Source organism: Corythoichthys intestinalis, chromosome 12 (genome assembly GCF_030265065.1).
Source record: "Corythoichthys intestinalis isolate RoL2023-P3 chromosome 12, ASM3026506v1, whole genome shotgun sequence".
Lineage (NCBI taxonomy): Eukaryota > Metazoa > Chordata > Actinopteri > Syngnathiformes > Syngnathidae > Corythoichthys > Corythoichthys intestinalis.
In genome coordinates this window covers 8103186-8124248 of record NC_080406.1, presented here as the reverse complement: position 1 = coordinate 8124248, position 21063 = coordinate 8103186, and the positions used below count along the sequence as shown (strand labels likewise).

The window sequence follows — 21063 nt, the reverse complement described above, 5'->3', positions numbered from 1 at the left end:
AATGTCAATATAAATACATTTCCTTACTTGAGTAGATTTGTGAAGAAGAAACGCTACCTTTACGTTGCTACTTTGGACTACATGAGAGCTCCTCTTCATTCTACATATTAGATTTTACTTTATTTTTGCCGTAGATGCCCACAGTGGCTCCGCCACTTTCACCAATGAGACGTCGCTACAGTAATCACATGACTCCATGATACCAATCATCCAAATGGCGAACTTGGATAGCAAAAGGCAGCTGTCTTAAATGCTATATAATGCTAATGTTTACAACAAATGGCTAACCTGCATAGCAAAAATCCGCTATCTTAAATGCTATATAATACTAATGTTTACAACAATTGGCAAACTTGCACAGCAAAATTCCGCTGGCTCAAATGCTATATAATGCTAATGTTTACAACAATTGGCTAACTTGCATAGCAAAAGTCCGTTAGCTTAAATGGTATATAATGCTAATGTTTACAACAATTGTCTCACTTACATAGCAAAAGTCTGTTAGCTTAAATGCTATATAATGCTAATGTTTACAACAATTGGTTAACTTGCATAGCAAAATTCCGGTAGCTCAAATGCTATATAATGCTCATGTTTACCAGATAGTCCATGATACCAATCATCCCTGACAATGAAAATTACAAGCCTTATGGAGTGACTTAAAAATACTGAACCTTTCACTAGTGATATAACCACACACACAACCTTGCAGTCGGAAGTCCTATAATCGTACTGGCCTGTTCAATCACATGGTGTCTTTAAAGTGCCATAACATAACATGACATAGAGCACTGCCATCAACATGACTCAAAAGTGTAGATTTTAACCTCTCCCCCAGTTTTTATTTGGCACTGCTAGACCACGGAAAACCGGAGATATGATCGTTTTAATTTCATGGTAGGAAATGTTTTCTTCACTAGAGGGCACTCATGCTTGAAGGGAATAGTATACTTTCCCATAGTTACTGTTTGAACGGTCATATCACTACACACCCAATGTAAAATAAATAGCATTAAAATCATAGTTTAAGAGAACATGTAGAATATATCTGAAGTATGAGTGGAGTTGGAGTGACTGGAATTTATAGTGCCAAGACTACGGGCAGATAAGGGCAATAACAACTACAGGATGCCAGTTGACTGAGCGAGATTGACGCTGGCTAAGCGAGACAAGCATGGGATGGACAAGACATCTATAAGCCCATGTCTGGACCACCAAATCCCACCATCAGATCTTTTGGTAACCAACAATGAACAGTCCAGAACAATATAATGACCTCCTCTCTTCCCACAAGGAACATCTGATAATGGAGGAACCTGCGACTGAGAAGTTGACACTCAGCACTCACGTGGCACTGAGGCTGGCAAATTTCTCAACTTTCGCTGCCCTGACAACACTAACGGCCAAACTCTCCTGCCCAATCCACAACAGGCAATAACTCTAAATAACGCCCAAACACACCCTTCTGGACCACAGCCCACCTCACCAGAGCCTTTAAAAGACTGAATGTTGAATTTAAAAAAATTATCGTTTTCATTTTGCTCAGGAATCTTTTGTTGACCCTGGATCATCCAGCCTTCCTCTTCGTCTGGGTCTGTTTGCTGTTTTTTGCATTGCTGTCTGATTGCTGTCGACTTGGAATAAATTGCCAACTTGTGTTTAAAGCTGTGTTTAGATTTTAAAATGGAGTCAGTGCAATGGGTTAAAACTAAGGTGAACATGCAGAGTTTGGCCTTTTGGCCAGGTTGATGGGATTTGCGCCAGCCAGGGTCTTTGGAAATCCGCTAGCGCGGTTCTGGCGGTTCGTCTGGCTTGATTCCTGCTATGTGGCTAAAAGGTCAAATTCCATCATGCTTTTTGGATGGTTGATGTTTCAGTTCTGTACATTTTTCTGTCAGAATTCTATGTTTGTGTATTTATTAATATGATAGTGTAGTATGGAGGTAGATTTGTGTCTTTATTATTCAATCAAAAAAAAAGTTGCTTCAATCAAATAATAGGTCCCCGTGCCTGGGGGGTGATGTTGGGGTCCCAGCAGTGTGCCGCGACAGGGCACCGTACCATCGCGTGCACTCCGGTGAGATGCCGATGTCACACCCTTGTACTGGTGCCCTATTTTCGGCTTGGACTCGAGCAGAGTCCGACGGCTGGAGGGAGCCCTGGTGGCCATTATTCTTGCTTCATAGTTTTATGCCATTGGCGTAGTCACCTGCCACTCAAACATGTCGGAGGTAGTGTTGAACTTGGATCTTTGTGCCAAAATGATTCAAAAAAAAAAAAGTGCCTTCAAAACTTTTTCCACTTCAAAAAAAGGGCTTTCAAAACTTTTTACACTTAAAAAGAAAAAAAAGAGTTTAAAACTTGTTGCTTTTCAAAAAAAGCTACACTTCAATAAAAAATATATATATTAAAAAAAAAAAAAAAAAAAAATTCTAAAAAATATATGTTTGCAAATGATTTTTTTTCTTTGATTAGAAATAGTTTTTTTGATTGAAGCAACTTTTATTCGGATTGAATGATTTAGACACAAATGTCCAACCCATAATATGGCTCAAACACAAAAAGGATTGCTTCGATCAAAGAAAACAGTTTCAATGAAAAATGAAGTGTTCAAATGCGAATTTCTGAGTCTCAAATATTTTTTCACATTCAAACCTTTTTTTCTACAATTTAATTTTTAAAAAAAATTTTAATTCAAGTGATTATTTCTTTTGAAAATATATATTTTTTTGTTTGAAGCAACTTATTTTCTTGATTAAATAATAAAGACTCAAATGTTCTAGCCAAAATGTGGTCCAAACGCAAAATTACAAGACTTCAATCAAAAAAGTTGTTTCAATCAAAAAAAAAAAAAAAACTTGGTTTAAATTAAAAAAAAAAAATCAAAGAAAAATCAAAGAAAAATAGTTTTCAAATACATTATTTTGAGTTTCAAATTTATTTTTGCATTCAAACACATTTTTTTTTTTTGATTGAAGTGACTTTTTCTTCGATTGAAAATATATATTTTGATTGAAGCAACTTTTTATTCGATTGAAGCAACTTTTATTTTTTTTTTGATTGAATAATAAAGACACAAATCTCCCTCCATAATGTAGTCGGTGTAATAATAACAGTTCAAATAGATGACGTTTTACTGAGGAAAAAAAAATAGCTTTTTGTTTTTAAACCAGATATTATAAGCATTCACTCACAATGTTTCTCATTACTTGAGTATTCTGTTCACCGAATACTTAAAGTAAATGTTTTGGATGACTACATTTACTTTTACTTGGGTAAAATTATTTTGATGTAATGATACTCTTACGAACTTTAAGTAAAATTCTTGGCTACTCTACCCACCCAAAATAAATTGGAATGAGCAAGCCCCTTGGAAAACTATAGGTAAACATCTGTAAAATGTGACATATTTTCTAATTTGCTTTTATAATACAGCTTCTAATTTGTCACAGTATTTTTAGCAAAAAGAATGGAACATTATGCTCATGTAATGATGGTAAAACAAAAGAGTGCAAGTTAGATGAATAAAATAATATTACAAGAAAAAAATTCAATTTGTGGGGAAAAAGTTGCAATACTACCACAGTGAATATAATATATACTCGTATATTAGCATTAGAAGGAAAAGGTTACCAGAACACATAAAATTTTACATTGTGAGGAAAATGTAACGAGAAGACATTGCACATTCATGCAAAGAGTATTTTGGAAGTAAAATTCCAACAAAATATGACAACAAATTGTCAACGTGGATGTTTTTTGGCAATCAAAATACTGGGCCTCCAAAAACTATTGATAATTCAAGAGAAAAGTTATAGAGGCCTCTACATTAAATATGTGAAAAACCATGCATATTTCTATTTAATATATTTGCGCAGTCTGACTTTAAATAATTCATTTTGTGGCTTTAATGAAGATTTGGAAGTGACTTTTGCAGTATCCTTAGACAAAGAAAAATTAAAGCATATCTCAACCTTGACATGAAGTCGAAAATGAGATTCCAAAAGCACATGTTAATGGATGAAGGCTCATTATGAATGTTGCGCCCTCACCCTTCCTGAAGAGCTGGATGGTAGCCTGGCGACGGCCGTTGCCATTCTCGACATAACACGAATAATTTCCTAGATCCTCCTCCTCCAGTGAGTCGATGGTCAGGGAGATGGCCACTTCCTGCTCGCCTAGATGCTCCTTGACGATTCTAGGAGAAAGAAAAGAACCGCTTGAAAAACATTTTTCTTTGATTGTCATTCATTCTTAGTGTGTAGGATTTAGTAATCAATGCCAAGAAGCACTGACGAAACACACAATCTTCTTGAAAAGCTCATGAACATGTGAGAATCATCATAGCAATTGGCAGTTCCAGAAGTAAAGCTTTCATTATAGTCTGTATTTCTAGTGAAAACAAGTGTAGGTCACGAATACGAAGCAAAACACTGAAAAACTGTAAGTAACAGTGGTTCTAGGATGCCTGTGACTGAGTGAGTTTACACGGTAATGAGAAAGAATACAACCCCTAGCAAAAAGTATGGAATCACCAGTCACTCAGACATTTCATCATGTAGAACAAACTCAGATAAAAAGCTTGAAAAAATAACAAATTAGTTCAAAAGTGTAACTCTTTAGCGTTCAGAAACACTAAAAGAAATGATTAAAAACATTGTGGTGGTCAGTAAATCTTACTTTTATAGAGCAAGTACAGGGAAATACAGTGCCCTTCATAATTATTAGCACCCCTGAAAAAGATGTGTTTTTTAGCTTCTAATATGTATATACAGTATATATTAGGGCTGTCAAACGATTAAAATTTTTAATCGAGTTAATTACAGCTTAAAAATTAATCGCAATTAATCGCAATTCAAACCATCATAAAATATGCCATATTTTTCTGTAAATTATACATATATTCTGTAAAATAAATTGTTGGAATGGAAAGATAAGACACAAGATGGATATACACATTCAACATACGGTACATAAGGACTGTAGTGGGCATTACACTCTACTGTCATTTAAATCTGTCTATGCTGTCCTCACTCCGAAGTGTCTACTTTTTCCAAAGCTAGACAGCTAGTGAACAACGCCTTAATAATCAGACGTCTTCCTTTTTCATCTGATTTATTAATAAAATGGCCTCAAACCATTGTCCTCTTTAGACCGTCGTAAAACTACAAAAAAAAAAGTACACAAGCATTGCATTAGCAACAACGTTAGCTTAGCATGCTATACAGGTTCACTAAACAAACAAAAAGCGTCTCATACAAAAAATATAACATTTCGCTTACTAACATAATATGCACATTCTGTACAACAACCATACTTACGGACAAATCTTGTCCAAGGATCATATAAGCACAACATTACAACGTGGGCGTCAGCCCGAGAAGTCGTGCAGCCATATTGAACTGTCAGTGTCAAGAAAACAATAAACCATGTCGCAAAGCGACCACAAGAGTTCGCTGTTGGACAGCAAAAAAGCCTTGCTGTAAAACTTAACAAAAGGCAGAATACTGTCTGAGCGGGACATGTGCGTTAATTGCGTCAAATATTTTAACGTGATTAATTAAAAAAATTAATTACCGCGCGTTAACGCGATAATTTTGACAGCCCTAATATATATATATATATATATATATATATATGTATATATATATATATATATATATGTATGTATATATTATTCAAATTATATAGGACCTTAATGAAAAAAAAAGAGAAAAATCCAACCTTCAAAACAAGCGCATTCATTCAGTGGGGAAAAAAATCCCACATAAAGCAAATAATATTCTACATCAAATCATGTGTCTCACAATTATTATCACCCCTGGTGTTAATACTTTGTACAACCCCCTTTTGCCAACAAAACAAGGTTTGGGGACTGAGATAGCCATGGTAGGAGCTTGATTTTGTGTCTGGTGAACAATTTCTGTGTAGTTTTGGCCATATGTTTAGGGTCTTTGTCTTGCTCAAAGACCCAGTGACGACCCATCTTCAGCTTTCGGGCAGAGGGCAACAGATTCTTGGTCTCACACAAAAATACACACGGTCCCAGATTTGGTCAGATGAGACCAAGATTGAGCTTTTTGGCAACAAACACTCTAAGTGGGTCTGGCGTGCCACGAAAGATGCGCATGCTGAAAAGCACCTCATACCCACTGTGAAGTATGGGGGTGGGTCAGTGATGCTGTGGGGCTGTTTTGCTTCCAAAGGCCCTGGGAACCTTGTTAGGGTGCATGGCATCATGAATGCTTTGAAATACCAGGACATTTTAAATCAAAATCTGTTGCCCTCTGACTTCCTGTGTGTGTCCGTCAACTATATCCGTCCCTCGGGAAACTCAAATCCAAATAACAATAGTTCCTATTGTTACTGTCGTGTCGACAGCGATGAGCTCTCTCGGATTTTCGACTTACTTTCTCACTTTCATTTTACCGTATCAATCCATGGAAGAAACATTTATTCATCATGATGAAACGAGCAAGGTATACAGCAGCCTTTAAAAGAAAAGTCACATCTGTTTTGTTTTCTCCTAGATTCTGGTAAGTTGGAGAAGTTGTCAAATCATATTATTACCATAAATATTGTCAGTTTATGGTAATGTTTTGAACTACCAATATGCTATGCTTGTGCTGTGTTTCACCAGTCAGTAAAATGACATTTCTGTATCTGTACACGAGCTCTGTTTTCTTGTACTCTTCTATTTATTGGTGCTAACATTAGGGTGCGCGTTGTGAACGAGTACAATAATTTCCCCTAGATTTTACAAGTAAATTTGGGGTGCGTAATATACACGGGTGCGCCTTATATTCGGAAAATTCTTTAAAGTACCTTTTTATGATATGCAAATTTTTTGAGATAGGGATTTTTTTATGTTTCTTGACTTTTTTTTTTTTTTTTTTTTGTGCCAAAATCATCAATATTATAACAATAAAAGGCTTGAACTACTTCAGTTGTGTGTAATGAATCTAAAATATATGAAAGTCTAATGTTTATCAGTACAGTACAGAAAATAAAGAACTTTATCACAATATGCAATTTTTTGAGAAGGACCAGAAGATGATGATGTTCTGGGGAAAAAATGCTATTGTTTAAAAAAGACATTGTAAGCCGTTACTCACAATGTTACTCATTACTTGAGTATTCTTTTCCCTGCATACCTTTTAACTGATACTTGAGCAATTTTCTGAACGACTACTTTTACTGGAGTGAAATTGTTTTGAAGTAAAATTTTTGGCTACTCTACCAACTTCTGGCTGCTGAGAATGTTTAGTTGGACATTAAAATCCCTCCAAGTCAAACTATCAAGTGCCATAACTAGAGATGATGCCGATCGATCGGGTCCGATCACGTCATTTTCAAAGTATCGGAATCGGCAAAAAAATATCGGACATGCCTTTTTTAATATATATATATATATATATATATATATATATATTACTGGTGTCAACAATAATCGATGCAGCGATGCATCCCGATGCGGGCCATGGACGATGCAATTCGATGCGGGCAACAAGCCAAATCGATTCAGCACATATTAAAATATATAAATCCGTTCAAAAATCTTCCAGTGATGCAATGGGTTTGGTTTCCCCATTTGTATTATTATTCTCATGTTTACCTGTAGAGGGAGCTACTGTACAAGAAATGCAGGGGGGACGAGGAACCCAAATCTGCTTCCTCACGGGAGTAACGTCACAGACATGCGCAATTGCGCAGTGCCAATCGAGAAAGCAGAGAGATAAGACATAACAACAATGGCTGAAGCGGAGAAAGAGGGAGCGCGAAAGATTATTGACGCACCAAAGACATTGAAAGCAGGCATATGGAGACATTTTGGCTTCTATGAGGTTGGTGGGAAACTTGACCAAACTTATGCGGTGTGTAAAAAAAAAAAAAAAGAAAGCCCTGGTCTCATTCAAAGCACTAATTAAATGCTGTGATGTTTTTTATTTTTATATATATTACTATTTTCATTTGACTACAACCAGGAATGACACAAGAGCCTATAAAAAGTTGTTTAATGTCTGACCGCTTGTGTTGCCTCATGATTCACGAAAAATATGCTTTGCTTTAGCATTTTAATGCATCCCAGGCTTTAATGCATCGTGATGCATTGCCGAATCGAATCGAATCGTGGCCCTCCGAATCGTAATCGAATCGAATCGTGAGGGCAGTGTCGATGCACACCTCTAATATATATATATATATATATATATATATATATGTATAATTAAAAAAAAATAATAATCGTTTTCTAATTGTATTTACCGTTACAGACAAAATGTCTTACACCCATCCAACGCAATTTACACATGCGCTGCACTACCCACTCATGCATTGTCGCGTTCAATCTATAATGGCACCGTATTACGCATGCATAGAACTAAAAGGCAACGTAAAATGAGTAGAAAGAATTTTGGCAGCCTTTTTCTAGTTGGCCAAAGCCTTACAATCCCTCTCTCAACGATCAGATGTATCGTGGGATGCAATGTAGGGAAGAAGAATAGTAGTTGATCTTTTTCTTAACAACCTATTTCCCAACGCTGAGAAGATATATCAATTGGTACCATTATGCACAGTCATGGTTGCACTCCCATCATGCATTTGGGCAGAGGTTAAATGGCTGAATTATCATTTACTGAAAGCTCATAAAAATCCACTAGATGGCAATATTTAGTCACAATATACAAAGTCACATCTGTCCTTTAAGAATTACAAGTCTTTCTATCCTTGGATCCCTCTCACAGAAAGAATGTTAATAATGTAAATGCCATCTTGAGGATCTATCGTCATAATAAAAAAATACAGTACTTATGTCCTGTATGTTGAATGTATATATTCATCCGAGTTTTATTCATTTTTTTCTTAATGCATTGCCAAAATGTATATGATCGGCAAATACTCAAACTAAAACGATCGGGATCGGATCGGGAGCAAAAAAACATGATCGGAACAACCCTAGCCATAACGCTAATTAAATGTGACTTTTCATTTTATTAGAAACTTGACAAAATACGTATTCTTTGTATCATATTCCTTCCCCTGATACTCTTCCAGCAGGAGCCAATTTTCCTTGCATGCAAAGGCATCTTCGCTGTCACAACGTCACCGTGTGTTTAATTTCTTTGCTTGCCTGCACTCAAAACATATGAAATATGAAAATCAATAAGGTATCTTTCTCAAGACCACGCGCCACAGCGAGGAATCAAATAATGGCGATGAGGAGAAAATCTTTTTATAGTGGCTGCCATGGTAACAGCGAGCACAGAGGATGTAATATTCCATAAAGTAAATGAGCGTCCCCGGCCGGGCTGGTTGAGCCTGACATAGGAGAGAATAGGGATATCATGGTCTCCTCCCCACAAGCACAAACACTTCTACTTAGCTCACTTTGAAAGCACTCTACACAAATGCAAAGTGCAAAGCAGAAAGTCGTCCCGCGCGTTTGCGCGCGAGCGGCGGCTGAGCTAAGTGAGGCGGCCATGCGTCATTGGCTGGATGTGTTAAAGAGGCCGAGAAGAAGGCAGTGTATGTGTGTGTACCCAAGTATGTGAGTGTGTAGGTGGAGATAATGAGTCCAGCAGCCCTCAGCGCTCTCTCACTCGCTCTGTAGCCTTCAAGCCGATAAACTGCATAAGGATAGCGAGCTGTGCCGGTTTGGCGCCAGTAATTGAAAGTGTGTCACGGACTTGTGATATTTGTACATCTGTTTTTTTTTTGTAGAAAATGACGAATAATTCATGTCCCAGTGTCTCCTCACGGGATTCGGGGATACTTTGAAGCGTGGTTCACCAGCCGGCGTAGCTCAATGGCTCAGTAACGCAAGATAGCGACTTACATCTCAGAATGAAGTAAAAGGGTCAAGGTTCAGAAGTCATAAGGAGATACAGGTGAAATACAATCCATCTGTGGATTTGGTGCAATAGACCATTTCCAATGTTTTTAAACAAAATACTATTCGAGGTCTGAACAAAAACCACTCTCAACCACTCAAGTTTCGGATACTTTTAGAATCTCTCACATTTCTGCATAAAATCACCATCAAATGTGATCTGATCTTTGTCAAAATCACACAGATGTAAAAACAGTGTCTGCTTTAACTAAAACCTCCCAATATCAATCTTCTGATATGCTTGCAAGCATGACCAGTTGTTTTTCACTGAAACCGCTGACAGTTAGTTTTGCCTCAGATAATCATGGACTTTAACTGCCAACAATAATCATGGACTTTTAACTGCCAACCAGCAAGGCTCATGACCTATTTTGCATGATGAGTTAATCATCAAACAGACACTCCTCCTTTTAAGTACAGTATATAAGCAACGCCGAGCTCTCTGTTCGGTGTGCATTTTCTCTACACAGCCTTGTTCTGTCATTAAACGCACCCAGAAATTTCTGAAATTAAAACTGCGCCGTAATGATCCTTTGCCTCCAGTCAGTCTTTTACTTTGCAATCCAGTCTAGTCGTCTAACCTGAATTGAAAACGAACACGCGGAGGACCTGAAAGACTGCCTCCAACAACATTTATAGGTTTCATATTTTAATGAGGATAGCATGCAAACAATGACAGAGGGAGGAAAAATAAGTAAGTGAACCCTCTGCCTAAGGAGACTTAAAGAGCAATTGAAAACACTTTTTACCAAACAATTTAAGTCAGGTGTATGCCTAATCATCGATGAGTAGTTTAAAGCTGCCCTGCCCGCTACAAAACACACACCTGGTAAGAATTGTCTTAATGAGAAGCATTGTCTGATGTGCATCATGGCTCGGTCAAAAGGGCTGTCTGAAGACCTGCGATCAAGGATTGTTGATTTTAGTGCTGCAACGATTGATTGATTAACTGGAGTATTCGATTCGAAAAAAATATTCAAATTAAATTTTGCTGCTTCGAGTATTCGTTTTATTAAAGTCGCGTTGTAATGGTTTATTTTGAAAGTGTTTGCATTTAGTTTTATTTATTTGGGTGGCTACACTGCTCTCTACTCTGCCTCATTTCACATGGTTGAATCCAACTGCTCCCTGTTAAGACCAACATAACCTAAGTTTTTTTTTTTTGAGCTAATGTTATTTTTTAATGCATTTGTAATTTAGTTTATATCTAGCCGTTTTTCGTGGGAATATGTGTCTGAACCATTCATTAAGAGCATTGTCAAAAAAAAAAAAAAAAAAAAAAAAAAAAAAAAAGCATTTTATAGCATTTAAGCTACCAGAATTTTGCTATGTAAGTTAGCCAGTTTTTCCTTTGTTGTACATAGATCCTCATTTATTTATTTTTAATATACCGGTTGAGGCTCAGCTCAGGTATTTCAATTTTTCATGTTCCTTATCCAATTACTCGATTATTCGAACTAACTAGTTCATCGATTAATCGACTACTAAAATAATCGATAGCTGCAGCCCTAGTTGATTTGTATAAAAGCTGGAAAAGGACGCAAAACCATCTCTAAAAGTCTGGATGTTCATCAATTAACAGACAGAGAAGTTGTCTACAAATGGAGAGAGTTTGGCACTGTTGCTTCTTTCCCAAGGAGTGGCCGTCAACCAAACCAAAGACTTCCACGCAGAATACTCAGAGAGGTAAAAAAGAACCCTAGAGTGTCTGCTAAAGACTTACAGAAATCACTGGCACAGTCCAATAACTCTGTGCACACATCAACCATACGTAAAACTATGGCCAAGAATGGTGTTCATGGAGGGACTCCACAGAAGAAGCCACTGTTGTCTAAAAAAAGACATTGTTGCTGGTTTAATGTTCGCAAAAAGGCACTTGGACAACCCATAGAAGTTTTGGCAAAATATTTTGTGGACTGATTAAACCAAAGTTGAATTGTTTGGGAGTAACACACAACATCATGTGTGGGAAAAAAAAAAGGAACAGCTCACCAACATCAACCCCTCATCCCCACCGTGAAGCATGGTGGAGAGAACATCATGATTTGGGGCTGTTTTGCTACTTCAGGGTCTGGACAACTTGCAATTATTAATTAAAGAATGAATTCAAAAGTTTATCAGGATGTTTTGCAGGAAAACCTGAGGCTGTCAGTTGAAGCTAAAAAGAGGATGGATGCTGCAACAAGACAAGGACCCAAAAGACAGGAATAAATCAACAACAGAATGGTTTCAGAAGAACAAAATACGCGTTGTGGAGTAGCCAAGTCAAAGTCCAGACTTGAACCCAATTGAGATGCTGTGGCATGACCTAAAGACAATGATTCATGCCAGACATCCCAGGAATCTGACTGAACTACAGCAGTTTTATAGAGAAGAATGGGCCAAGATTAGTCCCGATGTGCCAGACTGATATGCAGCTAAAGGAAGCGTCTGGTTGAAGTTATTGCTGCCAAAGGGGGGGCACAAAAGATGGTTCACTTACTTTTTCCCCCCCTTCTGTCATTGTTTGTATACTATCCTCATTGAAATATAAAAACCTATAAATGTGTGCGTGGTTTTAGTTAAAGCAGATAGTTTTTTTCATCTGTGTGATTTTGACAAAGATCGAATCACATTTGATGGGGATTTTACACAGAAATGTGAGAAATTCCAAAAGGTTCAGATACTTTTGCATTCCACTTTAGTCCAGAAAATACAGTATTTTTTTTTTTTTTACCCTGCGTCTCTTTGTTACTTTAAATCTTGATTTTTGTTAGTAATTATTTTGATTATTGTACATGCTGTGTTTGTGCTTTTGTTTTTGAAACAACAAAAAATACATATTAGCGATGTTTGAATAACAAATATTCAAGTATAGCAACAACAACAAAATCTAAAAATTCACAGTTTATGCAAGTGTGAGTTAAATTTAGTTTCACCTCTAATTTTACTGATAAAATGCCTCCATATAGTAACAGCCTGGGGCCTTGTGTTCACAGGAGGTGACTTTACTATTTGGTCCAGTTATGACTGTTGGCTAGCTACACCAACGGAGAAAAAGACTGGAATATAAAAATCAATAATTCAGTGTAATACCGCAACCTTAATAATATATGTATTGTTAGGTGAGCATATTGCTGATAGTATAAATCAAAACCGCGCTGTATTGCCTTGAAAAGAAAGATTTTTTTTTTAATGTTCTGTATCTCATTGGACTGTACAGATGTTCTAAATATTACCCACCTGACCTAAAGTCAATGCATCAGATCTGTATCCTTTCACGTACTGTAAACGTTCAGCAAAAAGTGTGTGAAATGCAGTTCATGGAGAGTTACAAATGAATGCATTGATTCAGTAGCTGCTGCAGGCACATTAGCGTTCTGTTACTTCCTCATTAGTGAAGTCTGTGTTTGCTGCTTAAGTGATTAATTTTAGGCTCATGCCATTCGTTATAGCAGCCACAAAATATGCCCGCAAAACATCATCTGAACTGGGTCAGCGGCGTATTGATCACTCGCTCCGAAATACGGTGGAGGATTTTGTTTGGCTAATTTATTAATTCCCCCGCACGCTTTGCTAATGTCCATTCATTCGTGCTATGACAGCGACGGTGGCCCTGACCCAAGGTTGCGCAAATGAACATTTATGGGCTTGCCGTAGAAATGAGCATGCCTGGATCAATAAGTTAGAGAGTAGGGTGTATATAAATGGCAGATGTGAGCTGTTGCTCTAAATGCGCGGGTTCGATGCAATTGGAATGAAGGGCGAAGTGTGTGTGGGTGCCAGTGTGAGGTTGGCGGCAGATCTGTTCATGTGGAGATGCTCCCATCGCTTCTCTTAAGTGCGCACTCCATATGGCCGGATGACTTTATGGGAGTAAACTCAAGACCTTGGCTGGATGGGAAACAGCCGACAGTAGCGGCGTTAGTAAGAAAGGGCGATTGATCAAATACTTTATTTATCTTCTGTGAGGGATATTACGGCACTTTTGGGGGAATCCTTGATTGGTAGCAGTGTTGTTTTCGTCAACAATGACGATAACGGAAATATTAAGTCGACAAACAATTTATTAAGGACGACGAAGAGCTAAAAACGTGGCTTTGGAGGCTAGCACATAACGAGACAAATGCTAGTTTTTGTCCGACGAGGCGACAACGAGACGAAAATACGACATAGTTTCTGTCATATGTTCACAATGTGTGACATTTTCATATTGTACGTGGAGTACGTCAGCTAAAATTGTAGCAGTGTTTGGGTCGTGTCATTCATGTGATATGTGGTGCTCCCTCACTCTCCTCATCAAAGTTTAGGATGTGTTTTCAAGCTAGGCTGCGCTCCATCTTGCTTGTTTGGAAACACATGGTAAGATTGGATTTCTTATCTTTGCAAGAGAGAATATGCAATTTTCCCTTAGCCTTTAAAGGTCTGTGCTGAGTGATCATCACACACTAAATGTAACTCGTAGCGTTAGCGTAGCATTCACGTTAGCATTAGCATTTAGAGTGGCGTCAAACTCTCGGACAACTTTTTTAACATACAGTGGCGTCCAAGTGGTTAAAATTAATTGAAGAGAGGTGGGCAGAGTAGCCAAAAATTTGACTTAAGTTAGAGTAGCGGTACTTCAAAAAAATATTACTCAAGTAAAAATAAAAGTTGTCATCCAAAAAATGTACTCAAGTACAAGTAAAAAAGTATCCGGTCAAAAGGATACTCAAGTAACGAGTAACTGCTTACAGTGTGATATTTTTTAAACAATGATATATTTTTTTTGTCAGCACAATATCATCTATATTAATTGTCATTATTATACTGTAATATACGGTACCTATTACATGACCACACTAGGCAAAAAGAAATAAAATAAATAAAAATAAAGCAAAAAGCATCTAATTAAAACTAGAAAAAATAAACATTACCCATCCATAGCTCCATCTTTTTTTTTTTTTAGATAAATGTTTCTTTAGTAGTTTTTGAAAACAAATGTTTCAATCGAACGTTGTATCATGCGAACCAATTACCATAAAATTAGTATAAGTCAATACGGATTTATTTTGCTTTGATCATTTCGATATGATTTCCGACTACAAACCTGCGCCTCGTCACATGACTGTATTGTTACGTCTGATTGGTAAATGGGAGTCATGTGATTATTGCTGCGATATCTGATTGGTGAAACTGAGACAGCAACTGTCGGCATCTCTGGCAAAGACAAAGTCAAATCTAATATGAAAAATGTAACGACTCTTGTGTAGCCGAAAGTAGTGTAGTAAGAGTAGCGTTTCATCTTCACAAATCTACTCAAGTAAAAAGTATGGCGTGGTAAAACTACGCTTAGAAGTACATTTTTCTCAAAAAGTTACTCAAGGAAATATAACAGAGTAAATGTAGCGCATTACTACCCACCTTTGGTTAGCTTAGCATTCATGTTAGCATGAGCATCAACTTTAGCATCCTCTTAAACGCAGTGCTTTTTGGCAGCCCTTTTGATTTTCGTCCTGGTCTTAGTCTCTTGGATGATAATACTTAGTCTTAGTCATATTTTAGTCATTTCAAAATGTGTTTGTTTTCGTCTAGTTTGTGTTGATGAAAATTCAATTTATAGTTGATGTTTATTCAATATTTTTGTCTGTAACATTAAAAAATTTCAATCCAAAAATAAATAAATAAAAAAAGTTTCCAACTATTGACAGACGAGCACATATTGTAAAATCTACAACTATCTAAAAATCTATCACGCGACAATACACACTCAGCAGGAAATCGGTACATTATTTTCAATTAATTATACACACCTGGACGCCTAGAACTTTGTGGAAAAAAATGTTTTACGAGAGTTTAAACAGGACGCTCGCCTCTATGCTAATGCTATGAGTTACATTTAGTGTGTTATGATCACTCAGCACAGACCTGTAAAGGCTAAAGCAACACTATATATTCTCTCTTGCCAGGAAAAGAAGACAAATTTTATCGTGTGTGTCTCAAAAACAAGCAATGGGGAGACTGGAGGGGACACTAATGGGTGAGTTGGTGGAGCGCAGCACGTCACATGAGTGGCACAACCAGACACTGCTACGATTCAGGCTAAGTACACATAAAATGTCACACATTTTGAACATGTGACGGAAACTATGGCACAGTTTCATCTCGTTCTCTTCCCGTCAGACGAAAACTGGCCTTCATGTCGTTACGATTTAGTCTGCCAAGACATGTTTTTAGCTCGTTATTGTCTCGTCATCGTCATGAAAAAAATTGTTCATTGTTGAAATACTGTATTTGTGTTATAGTCATCGTTGACTAAAACAATACTGCTTAAACGCTCAGACTTTTTTTTTTTTTTTAACATGCAGTTCGTAGCTTCTTGATGGGTTTAATTGAAATAATGTACTGCTTTTCCTGCTGAGTGTGTATTACCATTACGAAGTTGGTGTTGTCCTTGTAGACGTTACAATATGTGCTCGTTTGTCCATGTTCATTCGAAATTGTTGGAAAACTTCATTTATTTTTGGACGAAAACAGTCGATAACGAGCTAAAAACGTGTTTTGGAAGACGAATGGCAGTTTTCGTCATCGAGACGCAATTGCGCAATACTTTCCGTCACATGTTCACAATGTGTGACATTTGTGTAGTAAGCCTGCATTGTACCAGTGTCTGGTTGTGTCACTCGTGACATGCTGCGCCCCCCCCCCCCCCCCACACACACACAAAATGTAACTCGTAGCATTAGCATAGCATTCGCGTTGGCGTTTGAGCGTCCTCTTAAACGCTCAGGCAACTTTTTCATACATCCAGGTGGGTATAATTAATTGAAAATACCCTAATGTATGTTTTTCTGCTGAGTTTGTATTACCACCAAGTTGTGTTGGTGTTCATTCGAAATAGTTGGAGACAATGACAAACGCATTTTGAAATGAAAATATGACTAAGACTAATACGTATTTTCGTCCAAAAGACTAAGGCAAAAATTAAAAGGGCAATTTTCCTTGCATATTCATAATGCTGCACAAAGCACATCCAGATGTGTCTCGGATATGCTTTGCCCTCAGTTCAATCTCTCAGCCTCTCTCGCCCATCTGTGTGCCTCTGGAGGTGGGTGCACACAGGGAGATAGCACAAGTGGCGGCGGTGTGAAAAATGGTGGTTGTTAACCATCTGACAGGGGCTGTCTCCCCCAGAGCTGCAGCCGCTCCAAACAGCACTAATAGCAAACATGCACGCGGAGCGCTGGATGGACTTGTTTTAAAATGTGTTCTATCACGCGTGAGGAAGATGCATTGGAAATGAGCTCATTTTGGACATCTTAGAGAGGTAGACTCGAAAGTAAAGCTCTTTTCGGGCTACGCTTGAACAGCGCATTAAGCAACGCTTACTGGGGTTTGCATAGTGGTGAAAGGACTAAAAGGAGAAAACACTGAATGGGAAAAGATAATATTGGCAGATTTTAACCATTTAAAATGATAGTACCGTATTTAAAAAAGAAAAATCATGAAGTGGAAAAAACATCAGTCGTACCAAAGTATTTTCAACTAAGGCGCATTTTCGGAGGAAATTTATTGGACAAAATCAGTGTTGTTTTCGTCAACGATGACGATAACGAAAATATTTCGTCAACGAACAATTTTTTTATGACGATGATGACACCATAACAAGCTAAAAACGTGTCTTGGGAGACTAAAACATCGCGAAACGAATGCCAGTTTTCGTCTGATGAGACGAGAACAAGACAAAAATGTTGTTCATATGTAGTTATCCGGCATTTTAGCAGTGTCTGGTTGAGTGACATGTGACGTGCCGCAAACCCCCTACCCCCAACTCATCGGTGTCCTCTCCTCTCCATGCTTGCTTGTTTTGCAACACATAGTACGATTTGATTCTTATCTTAGCAAGAGAGAATATGCAATGTTGCATTAGCTTTTAAAGGTTTGTGCTGAGTGATCATTACACACTAAATGCAACTCGTAGCATTAGCATTGAGTTCGTGTTAGCATTAGGCTAGTGCTAACGGCAAGTTTTCTCCTTAACTCAATTACAACATTTTTTTACTCACAGTAAGTGGCGTCCAGGTGGGTGTGATTAATTGAAAGTCATGTACTGTTTTGCTGCTTAGAGTGTATTATCACCAGGAAATTGGTGTTGTCCTTGTGGATGCTACAATATGTGCTAGTGTATCAGTGTTCATTGGAAATTGTTGGAAAAAAAGTGGAAACCTTTATTTATAGACTAAAACACACACGCACTAGAAACTATCTGGTGTGCACGAGAAACAAACTAGTGCGCACTAAAAACTCTGGTGCATACAAGAAACAATCTTGGCTAGTACAGTAGTTTACCTTTGGAACAGTCATTTAGGCCAATTTACCTTCATCTCATCTTTAAACTGGTTTAATATCCCTCTCTGGCACATTTAGCATTTTTAAGAATTCCACTAAATCCTGCTCTGTCGCCATTCTTCATGTCACCTTTAGGGGCTCCGGCATAGTCTTTCTATTCTATTCTCTTGTTCCTGTGTGACTCTTCTGTCATTCTGTCAACATGTACTGGCTAGCGTAGCACAAGAAAGTTATAGGCCTATATGATCATCAATTCTGGTAATTGTTGAAAAATAGTGGGCGTTCCCTGATGCATTGTTTTGGGTAGAGTAACTATGAAATGGTAAAAGCAGCCAGTTTTTCTACACGTAAAATTACATTCGTGTACTCATTTTCATTTTTTTTGACATGCTAAGCTAACCAATTCATAGCACCTTTAACTATTTAAGTGCCTTAGTCGCAAAATGATACTTTTTGTGATTATAGTTAGTTGCTAAAAGCAGTGAATAAAAGAATTTAAAAATAATAATAATATAATAATACGATGATGATATCGAAAACGTTTCTTCATTATCGTGTTCGGACCAAAAATTCTGTCTTTGTACAAGGGCTGGTCACAGCTTAGCATAGCAGTTACAGTATGCTGACTGACCATTAGATTTCTTCAAACTAAGATGCTTGGGATTTGTTCTGTGAGTAGACTATTTGTATTCATGGTGCAAAAAACAAATAAATGAACAGTACATTAGTTGAAAAATGATGAGTTATAAACTCATGAATTAGCCAAAATATGTTAATTTGACAACCACATATGTCGGTATCGGTTGGATATCGGTATCCGATTTTTGGACTTGGACAATATCGGGATATCAGTTATCAGTTTAAAAAATCATTGTCAGACAACTCTCATTATAGAATGTGGGCGATACAGCAATTTTATTCATTAAATTAAGATGTATTATTACGGATGATTTTAAAAACAAATAACTCGATAAAGTACTTTCCGAACTAAGCTTCTACTGTAAGTCTTCCTTTTTCCTCCGTCTTTGTTGCTTATTGGCAATGACCCCAAAAATTAATTCTACAGTGGTTTAGAAAAGTATCTGAACCTTTTGGAATTTGTCACATTTTTGCATAAAATCACCATAAAACGTGATCTGATCTTTGTCAAAATCACACAGATGAAAAAACAGTGTCTGCTTTAACTAAAACCACTCAAACATTTATTGGTTTTCATATTTTAATGAGGATGGCATGCAAGCAATGACAGAAGGGAGAAAAATAAGTAAGTGTACCCTCTGCCTAAGGAGAATTAAAGAGCAATTGAAACAAATTTTTACTTAACAATTTCCGTCAGATGTGTGCTCAATCACTGATGAGTGGTTCAAAGCTGCCCTGCCCACTATTAAACACACACCAGGTAAGAATTGTCTTGCTGAGAAGCATTGTCCGATGTGCATCACGGCTCGGTCAGAGGAGCTGTCTTAAGACCTCCTATCAAGGATTGTTGATTTGTATAAAGCTGGGAAAGGATACAAAACTATCTCTAAAAGTCTGGATGTTCATCAATTGACAGTCAGAGAAGTTGTCTACAAATGGACAGAGTTTGGCAGTGTTCCATCTCTCCCAAGAAGTGGCCTTCCACCAAAGATGACATCAAGAGGTCAGCGCAGAATACTCAGAGAGGTAAAAGAGAACTCAACAGTATCTGCTAATGACTTACAGAAATCACTGGCACTGTCCAATATCTCTGCGCACACATTAACTATATGTAAAACTACGGCCAAGAATGGTGTTCATGGGAGGACTCCATGATAGAAGCCAGTGCTGTGGGAAAAAAAAGTGTTGCTCGTTTAATATTCGCAAAAATCCACTTTGACACACCATAGACGTTTTGGCTAAATATTTTCTGCTCTAATGAAACCAAAGTTGAATTGTTTGGGATTAACACACAACGTCATGTGGAGGAAAAATGGAACAGCTCAGCAACATCAGCACCGCATCCCCACCATGAAGCATGGTGGAGGGAGCATCATGATTTGGGGCTGTTTTGCTACCTCAGGGCCTGGACAACTTGCAAATATTAATGAAAGAATGAATTCAAATGTTTATCAAGATGTTTTGCAGGAAAACCTGAGGCCGTCTGTCAGACAGTTGAAGCTAAAAATAGGATGGATGCTGCAACAAGTAAGGTTTCAGGAGAACAAAATTCACGTTCTGGAGTGGCCAAGTCAATGTCTAGACATGAACCCCATTGAGATGCTGTGGCATGACCTTAAGACATCGATTCATGCCAGACATCCCAGGAATCTCACTGAACTACAGCAGTTTTGTAGAGAAGAATGGGCCGAGATTAGTCCTGATCGATGTGCCGGACTGATCTGCTGTTTCAGGAAGCGTCTGGTTGAAGTTATTGCTGCCAAAGGAGGAGCCACAAAATATTAAATGTGATGGTTCACTTACTTATTTTCCCCCTTCTGTCATTGTTTGCATACTATACTTTTTAACATATGAAAATCTATAAATGTTTGGGTGATTTTAAAGCAGACACTGTTTTTTCATCTGTGTGATTTTGACAAAGATCCGATCACATTTGATTTAATGCAGAAATGTGAGAAATTCAAAATTTTTCATACCACTGTAATTCTAAATTATACAACATTTGGGCTCCTCCTGTAAATCAAATAATCGTGATCATTCACTAAGCATGAGCTGTGCTTCTAGCTTGAAGCACTGTTGTGATGGCAATTTTGTCACATTTATGAATTCTGTTAGTTCCTTACACTGTATTGGACTTGTGACAACATTTTCTGGTGATTGCAGTTAAGGTGGCGACACATAATCAATGTCGCGGCGCAGCAACACTGACATCAATATGTTAATATGTG

At 37.5% G+C, this 21063-nt stretch overlaps 1 protein-coding gene across 5 annotated transcripts in view; it reads right to left on the bottom strand.

Annotated features, from left to right (window-relative positions):
• The window catches only part of il1rapl1a (interleukin 1 receptor accessory protein-like 1a), a 628485-nt gene that overhangs the window by 41974 nt on the left and 565448 nt on the right, over nt 1–21063 (bottom strand). For all 5 annotated transcript variants that reach the window (XM_057852783.1, XM_057852785.1, XM_057852781.1 and 2 more), the window contains exon 8: nt 4053–4198. In XM_057852783.1, coding sequence (XP_057708766.1) covers nt 4053–4198 — 146 coding nt within the window. The remainder of the gene's footprint in view (nt 1–4052; nt 4199–21063) is intronic.